Here is a 10,098-nt window from a genome sequence, read left to right on the forward strand (position 1 = left end):
AAAGTCTTATTAAGGAAGTTAGGGCCTAATCCCACATGATGGAGATTAGGGCCTACTTTTTCTTTTGTTAGATGCAGGGTCTCTGGTTTTATTCCCAGCTCCTTGATCCATTTCAAGTCAAGTTTTGTGTGTGGTGAGAGTTAGGGGTTTAATTTCATTTTGTTGCTCATGGATTTCCAGTTTTCCCAGCACCATTTGTTGAAGAGGATATCTTTTCTCCAATGTATGTTTTGGCACCTCTGTCTAATATAAAATAATTATAATTTTGTGGGTTAGTCTCTGCATCCTCTATACTGTTCTATTAGTCTAGCAGTCTGTTTTGGTGCCAATACCATCTTGTTTTTTAATATTGTTCTATAGTATAATTTAAGGTCTGGTATAATGATGCCACCTGCTTCACTCTTCCTGGTAAGGATTGCTTTAGTGATTCTGGGTCTCTTATTTTTCCAGATAAATTTCATGACTGCTTTTTCTATTTCTATGAGGAATTCCATTGGGATTTTGATTGGAATTGTATTAAATCTGTATAGTGCTTTTGGTAGTATGGTAATTTTGACAATATTAATTCTGTGTATCCAAGAGTAAGGTAAAGCTTAACATCTTCTAAGGTCTTCTTTGAATTCTTTCTTGGGGTACTGTTCCTCATTTCCCTTTCAGAGGATTTGTCACTGATACTCAGAAATGACTTTGATTTGTGGGTGTTGACTTTATATCCTGCTGCTTTGATGGATTCTTTTACTAGTTCTAGAACTTTTCTGGTGAAACTTTTGTGTCTTCTAGGTATAGAATCATATCATCAGCAAATAGTGCCAATCTGAGTCCTTGTTTTCCTACATGTATTCCTTTAATTTCTTTTGTCTGTCTAATTGCTCTGGTCAGTGTTTCAAGGATTATATTAAATAGAAGTGGTGCAAGAGGTCATCCCCATCTTGTAGCAGTTTTTAGAGGGAATGCCTTCAATTTTTCTCCATTTAGAATGATGTTGGCCTAGGGCTTAGCATAGATAGCTTTCACAATGTTGAGATATTTTCCTGTTAGTCCTAATTTTTCTAGTGTTTTGAACATGAAAGGTTCTGTATTTTGTCAATGCTTTTTCTGCATCTATTGAGATAATCATATGGTTCAAGTCTTTAAGTCTATTGATATAATGCATTACATTTATTGATTTTTGTATGTTGAACCAACATAAAAAATTGGGATGAATCCCACTTGATTCTGGTGTACTATCTTTTTGTTATGTTTTTGTATTCAATTTGCCAGAATTTTATTGAGAATTTTTGCATCTGTGTTCATTAGAGATATTGGTCTGAAGTTTTCTTTTTTTGATGTATTTGCCTGGTTTTGGAATCAGGGTAATATTGGCCTGATAGAGTGAGTTTGGAAGTGCTTCCTCTTTTTCTATTTCCTGAAATAAATTGAAGAGTACTTGTATTAGTTCTTCTTTAAAGTTCTTTTAGAACTCTGTTATGTATCCATTTGGTCCTGGCCTTTTCTTGGTTAGTAGGCTTTTGATGGCATCTTCTATTTCTTCTCTTGATATCGGTCTGTTTAAATTGTGTGTATCATCCTGATTCAATTTGGGCAAATCATATGAGTCTAGAAATTTGTTGATGCCTTCAATATTTTCTATTTCATTGGAGTACAGGTTTTTAAAATAATTTCTAATTATCTTCTGTATTTCTGTAGTGTCTGTTGTGATATTTTCTTTTTCATCACATATGTTAGTCACTTTAGTTTTCTCTCTCCTTCTCTTTGTTAGCAAGGCTAAGGGTCTTTCAATTTTATTTATTTTTTTCAAAAAAACATTTTTTTGTTTTGTCAATTTTTAATTTTTTGGTTTTGATTTTATTTCATTTTACTCAATTTGTTCTTTTTCTAGGGCTTTGTGATGTAATGATAGGTCATTTATTTGTTGACTTTTTTTTCTTTTAAGGAATCAACTTCATGCAATGACCTCTCCTCTTAGTACTGCTTTTATAGTGTCCCAGATATTTTGATATGTTGTGTCCATGTTCTCATTTACCTTTAAGAGTTTTTCAATCTCCTCCTTTATGTCTTTTGCAAATTATTTAGTCTCTAGGAGTTGGAGTAATTTATATTTTTTATTTTGTCATTGATTTCTAATTTCATTTCATTATGATCTGATAAATGCAGGGTAGTATCTCTATTTTTTGGTATTTGCTAAGAGTTGCTTTGTGGCATATTATATGGTCCATTTTAGACCATATAATATGAAGGATCATATGCTAGATCCTTCATGAGAAGGATCCATGTGCTGCTTAGAAGAAAGTGTATTCACTTGTTGAAGAATGAAGTATTCTATATATGTCAGCTAAGTCAAAGTTATTGATTGTATTATTGAAATCTATACTTTGCTTGTTCAACTTTTGTTTGGAAGATATATCCAGGGGTGAGAGAGGTGTATCAATGTCACCCAAGATTAATGTGTTGTTGTCAGTTTGACTCTTGAACTTGAAAAGGATTTGTTTGATGAACATAGAACCTCCGTTGTTTGGGGGCACATATATTTATAACTGTTATGTCTTGCTAGTCTATGATTCCCTCAAGTAGTATGAAACATCCAGCTTTATGCCTTTGATTAACTTTAGCTGGAAATCTACTTTATTTAATAGGAGGATGGAAACCCCTGCTTGCTTCCACAGTCCATGTGAGAGGTATGATTTATCCCAACCTTTCACCTTCAGTCTGTGAATGTCTTTTTCTATGAGATGAGTCTCATGAAGGCAGCATGTTGTTGGATCTTTTTTAATCCAATCTGCTACTCTATGTCTTTTGATTGGTGAGTTTGGGCCATTAAGTTTCAGTGTTATTATGGAGACATGGTTTGTATTCCCAGCCATACTTGTTTATTTTTGTTATTTAACTTGACTTGTTTTATTCTTTTGATTAGTTTTTCCTTTAGGATAATACCTCCCTCTGCTGATTTTCATTGTTGTTTTTTTGTTTCCTCTTCATGGAATATTTTGTCAAGTATGTTTTGTAGTGATGGTTTTCTAGCTATAAATTCTTTAAACTTTTGTTCATCATGGGAGGTTTTTATTTCATCAACATATCTAATGCTTAATTTTGCTGGATACAAGATTCTTCGTTGGTATCCATTTGATTTCAGCGTTTATATATATGTTGTCCCAGGATCTTCTAGCTTTCAGGGTCTGTATTGAAAAATCTGCCATTATCCTATTGGTTCCCCCTGTGTGTAATCTGATTCCTTTCTCTCATGGCTTTTAATATTCTCTCCTTATTGTATATATTGGGCATTTTTATTATAATGTGGCTTGGTGTGGATCTGTTGTGATTTTGTACATTTGGCATCCTGTAGGCTTCTTGGATTTGGTTTTCCAATTCATTTTTCATGTTTGGAAGTTTTCTGATATCATTTCATTGAATAGATTGTCCAGTTCTTTGGTTTGGAAGTCAATTCTCTCTTCTATTCCAATAACTCTTAAATTTGGTCTTTTTATGCTATCCTATATTTTTTAGTGTTCTGTTCATGGTTTCTTAACATTTTCACTGTGTGGTCTACATTCTTTTTAATATTACATATTTTGTCTTCATTGTCTGATGTCATATCCTCCAAGAATTCTACTCTTTTGGTGATGCTTTCAATCGAACTTTTAATTTGGTTTATTGTTTTTTTTCATTTCAAGGATTTCTGTTTGGTTTATTGTTTTTTTCATTTCAAGGATTTCTGTTTGTTTATTTGCTTATTTTGTTTTGTTTTTAGATCCTCTATCTCCCTACTGAAATAATCTTTTGCTTCCTGTATTTGTTTATGTAATTTTTTGTCAAAATGATCTTTGTTGCCTGTATTTGCTCTCTTATATCATCCATAATTCATAGAACATTTTAATGATGTATATCCTGAATGCCTTCTTTGTCATTCCTTCTGCTGTGCTGGCCATGGATTCTAATAATGTGGTATCTTGATTTGTTTTTAGGGTACTTTCTTCCCTTGTCTTTGTTACCAATGTGTCTTCCCTTCTAGCACTGTGGGTCCAAGGTGTTATTGTTTTACCCTATAGTCTTATAGTGTTCCTGTATGGTTCCTCTCCTTTATGAGTAAGGACAATGTTAACAGATCCCAATATCAGCAATATACCACCTATGAACATTTTTTTTTTGCTATTAAGACATATACAGTTTGCTCACAATGTTCAGAAATGTTGAATTCTATTATTATTTATAATGTAATCAGTAGGTATGTAAAAGAGTTTACAGTTTCTGATGGTAGACAATGAACTGGGGGTGAGGTGTAGGATGATATGCTGAGGAGGCAGAATGTGAGGATATAGAGATAATATATCTTAGGAAGTATGAAAGATAATTATAATGAAGAGGGCTAGTAGCAAAATCACAGGAAGTCATTTTGGGTAGATAAGTACATGGGAAGACAGTAGAGTACATAAAACAAACACACATGTATTCAGAAAAATAAAGGATGTTAAAATAGTAAAAAGTTGGAGGGGAAAAAGAAAAAAAAAAGCATGTATAACACACCTCTAATATATTATTCAGATGTTCCAGTCCTCGAAATCCTGATTCATGCAAAATACTTGGTTTCACATATATTGGGGTTGTGATGGCGGGAGGATTGAGGGGGAGAATAAAAAGGGAAAAAATGTCTCAAAGGAAGAAACCAGGATTGTTGATTGTTTTCCAGTTTCTTTCCTGCTTCCCTCCTCATACAATAGATGGGGTCGTCTGATGTTAGCTGTATCTCCACCCTCAGGATGATGAAGCTAACCAGGGTGGGAAGGCTTGTCTTGGTGCAGGGCACCTAGAAGTGAGGTGTGGCACCCGCCAGTCCCTGCAGGGAGACTGCACTTCAAGGGTCTCTTTTTGGGTCTACTCATATGACTTGAGTGCTTGGTCTTATCTCCCTATCTTGCCTGAAGATTTCCCAGTTCCTGATCTCTCTGTTTGCCTCCAGACTTTTGCACCATCTTTCTCTCCCTTAGCAGTTCCCAAGTAAGGGACCTCTCTCACCGGGGCATCAATGGGCAGCACCCTGGTCACATTGCACAACCATTCTACTGAGAGCTGTTTTGTGTTGGGCAGTTACTGTGCAGGGTTACCACTGCTGGGGAGAAGGGGGAGTTGGAAACTTGGTACCTGGCCAACTGGAGTTCCAATCTGGGAGTTGCACCCACCAAGTATGGTGAGGAAGGTAACCCAAGATGGAGGTGGGCCGCTTCCATCTCTGGGGTGTTGGGTGGGGTGGGGGGAGCCGGGTGATGGTGTTGTACAATGTGTTCAGAGATGAGCTCTGTGATGTTCAGTACTATGGCTTTTGGCTGTCTTCAGTACCTGTGCGATGTCCCTGGGTGCAGGTAGATTACCACATAGTGGACTCATGGCAGTAGCTTCAGAGTGGAGTTGCAAGATGGAGGCAACCAGGGAAGCCCCTCATTGGTAGATGGGGGTACATGGGGGAGTGGTGGCTGGAGTTCCTGTGGATGAGTAGCAGTTTTGTGTCCTGTGTTGGTGTGGAACAGTGTCTGGGAGTTCTGTGCTGGTGCTGATGTGGTGATTGATTGTGCTGAGGTACTCCAGAGCCCTGCATGGGCTAGAACTTCCAGAGTTGGGTGTGGAAAGTTGGAAGTCCTGCTTGAATGATGAAGCCCAGAGCCCTGAGCGGGGGCACAGCGCTGTTGATTTCTGTCAGAGAGCTGCTGTGTAGGAGTCCTGTATCACTCTCAGAGAAGCAGTTTTCCCACTAGTTGGAACCCAGGTCACGGATCAACACAGAATGCTGCCTCCCTCTGGCCTGCCATCTTAATAGATTCTCCTGAAATTTTATTTTAAATACCAAGATCTCCTGGTATATTTAGCATACAATGGAATTCTTTTTTTAAGTTTTTTAATTAGAGTATTATAGTAATACATAGTATTTGGGTTCATCCCAATAATATCATACATGCCTGGATTTCAATTTCAGTTCATATCCACCCTTTTTCCCTTTCCTCCCTCTCCCTGTTCTCCCTACTCTAGTCTGCTGATCTTTCTTCCACTCATCAATTTATTTATTTTTGAGTAGTTATTTATACTTATGCTGACCTAAAGGTGAAATTTGCTGTTGTGTATTTCTGTATGTACATAGCATGATTTTTTAAATCCCATATTTCCTCCCCTTTCCAATTTCTCCCCCTCCCCTCCTGATCACCTTCTTCTAGTCTACTGATCTTTCCTATATCTTTATGATATGTGATCCTCCCCTCCTTCTTTTCTTTATTTTATTCCAGTTTCCACAGCGAGAGAAAACATCTGACCCTTGATTTTCTGAGACCTGCTTATTTCACTTAGCATGATGTTCTCCATTTCCACCCATTTCTCATCAAATGCCATTATTTCAGTCTTATTTATAGCTGAGTAAAACTTGATTGTGTATATGTACCACTTTCTTAATTCATTTATCATTGACAGGCATCTGGGATGGTTTCATAACTTGGCTATTGTGAATTGTGCTGTTATAAACATTGAGGTGGCTGTATACTTGTGGTGAGCCGCTTCTGCCATTTCTGCAGACTATGGTCGCCATTACAAGATGACGCTGGCTCCACTGTGGTCTGTGACAAACAACTTCTTATCTGGGAAAGTTGGCACATGATTTTTCACCACCCTATGAGAAAGCTCCACGCGGCAGCTTTGCATTGGGGCTTGGGATGCTTTATTAAGGCTGGGAGGGGCATCAGAGAGAGAGAAGAAGAAATATCAAGGGTCTGAATAAACTGCTGAAAGAAGATTCCTGAGTTGCGTCTTCCTTGCGGGCAAGGGGTCGCGACAAGTGGTGCCGAGACCCGGGAACCAGAACTTTCAGCAGTCAGGGGTGGTGCACCGGTTAGTCCCAGGTAAGTGGGATCCACGATCAAAGCGGGGTTAGTCCCAGGTAAGTGGGATCCGCGACCAAAGCGGGGCAGCTCCTCTGTAAAGAAAGAGAGAGCATTACATTTTATTGCAGCTGCACTGTGTACTTTCGCTTTTGTTTTCTGTGTTTCTTTTGTTGTGTCATTTCGCTTTTGTTTTTTGTGCTTCTTTTGTTGTTGTGACGACAGGGACGCTCCCCTGTAAAAGGAAGAGAGCGGGGAATTCATAGAACGGAACGCTCCCCTGTAAAAGGAAGAGAGCGGGGACTTTTGTACTTTCACTTTCTTTATAGCTCTAAAAACATTATGGGCGTTGCTTCTTCAAGCCCAATTTTGTTGGCCCTAGATGGGTTGTTACATTCAAAAGGACTTAAGATAAAGCAGAGTACTTTGCAGATGTTTTTAAGAGAAGCTGATATAGCGGCTCCTTGGTTTGCTTTTTCAGGGAGTCTTACGGTTTCCAGCTGGTTCAAATTAGGGAAAGATCTAGATTTCGCTCATGAGCAAGGTACCTTGCAGGGTGGCGTTATACCACTTTGGAAGTTAGTTAGAGGATGTATAACAGATGGTAAATGCCAGGAAGCTGTGAGTGAGGGTCAAGCTATTCTTGAGCAACTGCATGAGGAAAAATCTGAAGGACCATGTAGTGAAGTGGCAGAGAGTATTAAAAGTAACAGTAGTGAGAAGGCAAAAGAGCCTGAAGATAAAAATAGGAGAAGGCTCTACCCAGACTTGACCGAATTAAAAACGCCTGAGAACACAAGCGACTCAGAGAGTTCTGAGGACCTTCATATATTGTTACAACAACTACATAAGATAAAAATGAAAAAGAAGAAAAAGGAGACACAGGGCACGCAGGCCTACTGTAAGAAGGGGAAGGGAGTTAACATCGGTCAACAAAACTCTGAGGAGGAGGAGGTAGAATATCTAGAAGAAGATATGGTGCCAATTGCCCCACTTCCATATGTGGGGGGGAGCCAAGGTTCCGGGAGATCTTTTCATGCACAAGTTTGGAGGACAGTTAATACAGATATGGGACTTGCATACCCTGTATTTCAGGACAATAACAGGGGAAGATATCATGAGCCTTTAGACTTTAAGATAATTAAAACCTTGGCAGAATCTGTCTGCACTTATGGCATAGATGCCGCTTTCACTCTCACTCAGGTGGAGGGACTTACTAGATTTTGCATGACTCCCTCAGATTGGGCTAGTCTAGTCCGCGCTTGTGTTTCCCCAGGGAAATATTAGGAGTCCAAAGTTGGCTGTTTAATGTTTCTGGCAGTACCCAAGACTCGGAGCGAGGTAGGAGGCTTAAAATTTCTGCAAATAATTCACAATTATCTAATGCTACATTACCCTCCGCAGCAGTCTGTCTCCAAACTCCGTTCCTGTTTCTTTTGGCTAATGTTACATTACAGGGGATGCTTAATTGTTCTAATATTACCTGTTATTTGTCTGAGGGTTGGAATGGCTCCTGGACTACAGCAATGGTTATGAAATTTCCAACCTTTGTCCCGATCCCGGTTACTGCAGATCCAGAGTCTTTTCCTATTGTTGAACTGATTAGAGCCCGTAGAGATTTTGGAATTACGGCAGCTATAGTGACAGCTGTGGCAGTGTCTGCTGCTGCAGCAGTTATGGCCGGAGTGGCCATGGCCAGTCAAGTACAAACTGCTGCCACCATTAATCAGTTTATTCAACAAACATCCACCATATTTGAATCTCAAAGTAGAATTAATCAACACATTTTATCTGGGATTCTGGCTGCTAATCAAAGGATAGATCTGCTTCAAGCTCAAGTTGAGGAATTGTCTGACCTAGTACATTTGGGTTGTATTGATCAACGTGCACATTTATGTATAACCTCTGTCAGATTTTATGATTCCAGAAATGCCTCCCGCATCATCGGAGAGTATCTATCCGGAACCTGGTCCATGGAAGCAGAAAACTTGATCCAGTCTCAACTAACTCAGATTGCTGTTTTGAATAGTACCCATGTTGAACCAGTGACTTTGGGTCAATTCACCGATTGGATATCTTCTGCTTTTTCCTTCTTCAAAGAGTGGGTGGGAGTAGGCATTTTTGGTGCAATGTGTTGCTTCGGTGTTGTACTTTGTTTGTGGCTTCTCTGTCGCCTTAAAACTCGCCATGCACAAGAAAAGGCTATGATCATACAAGCTCTTGCAGCTTTAGAAAATGGCAACTCGCCTCAAGTCTGGCTTGCGCATCTTAAGCAGTAAACCTTTGTCATGGTCGTTACACCCCAAGTTATTATAACATTGCACTGGGATCGACATGACTTTCCTTGTTATTCTCTTAGTGTTGGAAAGCCCTTGCACTCTGCCGGTCTTACTGCCATTGCACGCAGATGGGTTTCCACACTAGTGCTTTTCTATCGCCTTAAAGTCCGCGCCTTTCTTTCAGGGTGCTGTCAACTTGTTTGTCATTATAAACAGCCACAGTTCAGCCTCAGCTATCCCCCTTCGTCCACCATCGTCACGATACAGGATGCGAGGCAAGGCACTGCACTTGAGTGATCCTTGACGTGGACCTCAAGGAGAGCATGTCCTATTGCATGCGGGTTAGACGCGTCCACGCCCCGCCCCACGAAAAAAGGCGTCGGCTGATATGGCCTCAGATCTGGGGAAGGCGCCTCCTTAGGACTGAGTCATACTATGCAGCCACTTCTGCACAGTGGTATAGGACCTCTACTCTCGCCTGTATTGTTTTAAGAAAACAGAAAAGGGGGAACTGTGGTGAGCCGCTTATGCCGTTTCTGCAGACTATGGTCGCCATTACAAGATGACGCTGGCTCCACTGTGGTCTGTGACAAACAACTTCTTATCTGGGAAAGTTGGCGCATGATTTTTCACCACCCTGTGAGAAAGCTCCACGCGGCAGCTTTGCATTGGGGCTTGGGATGCTTTATTAAGGCTGGGAGGGGCATCCGAGAGAGAGAAGAAGAAATATCAAGGGCCTGAATAAACTGCTGAAAGAAGATTCCTGAGTTGTGTCTTCCTTGCGGGCAAGGGGTCGCGACAAATACTGACTTTAGTACTTGATTCTTAGTTTAAAAGAATCTCCATGCTGCTTTTCTGAGAGGTCATACTAGTACATAGTGCCATTAACAATCTTTCAGTGTACCTTTTCTCCCACATGCTCATCACTGCCGCAGTCTGGCTGGGCAAAATAAGCAGGGAGTGACAAGCAA

General features: G+C 39.8%; 1 protein-coding gene across 2 annotated transcripts; it reads left to right on the top strand.

Moving 5' to 3' along the window:
• The first annotated feature begins 6,575 nt into the window (after positions 1 to 6,575).
• On the top strand, positions 6,576 to 9,880 carry LOC131424717 (endogenous retrovirus group K member 113 Gag polyprotein-like). 2 transcript variants are annotated; one of them, XR_009228181.1, is made up of 2 exons: positions 6,576 to 6,869; positions 8,761 to 9,880. XR_009228181.1 is itself a non-coding variant. In XM_058583948.1 (2 exons), exon 2 carries the CDS (start codon positions 7,191 to 7,193, stop codon positions 8,133 to 8,135), a length of 945 nt encoding a protein of 314 aa, XP_058439931.1. In that variant the 5' UTR covers positions 6,577 to 6,869; positions 6,908 to 7,190; the 3' UTR covers positions 8,136 to 8,249. The 2 variants fall into 2 exon arrangements, 1 of the variants encoding a protein (XP_058439931.1); XM_058583948.1 differs by lacking the exon at positions 8,761 to 9,880 and adding an exon at positions 6,908 to 8,249 and having other exon boundaries at positions 6,577 to 6,869.
• Positions 9,881 to 10,098: the final 218 nt, after the last annotated feature.

This window comes from Marmota monax, unplaced genomic scaffold, assembly GCF_021218885.2.
Source record: "Marmota monax isolate L192 unplaced genomic scaffold, Marmota_monax_Labrador192_F-V1.1 WCK01_AAM20220418_F8-fsc00002, whole genome shotgun sequence".
Classification (NCBI taxonomy): Eukaryota; Metazoa; Chordata; class Mammalia; order Rodentia; family Sciuridae; genus Marmota; species Marmota monax.

Excerpts from the sequence above, each read along its gene's own strand:
- LOC131424717 (XM_058583948.1), top strand. The coding sequence starts at position 7,191 with ATGGGCGTTGCTTCTTCAAGCCCAATTTTGTTGGCCCTAGATGGGTTG.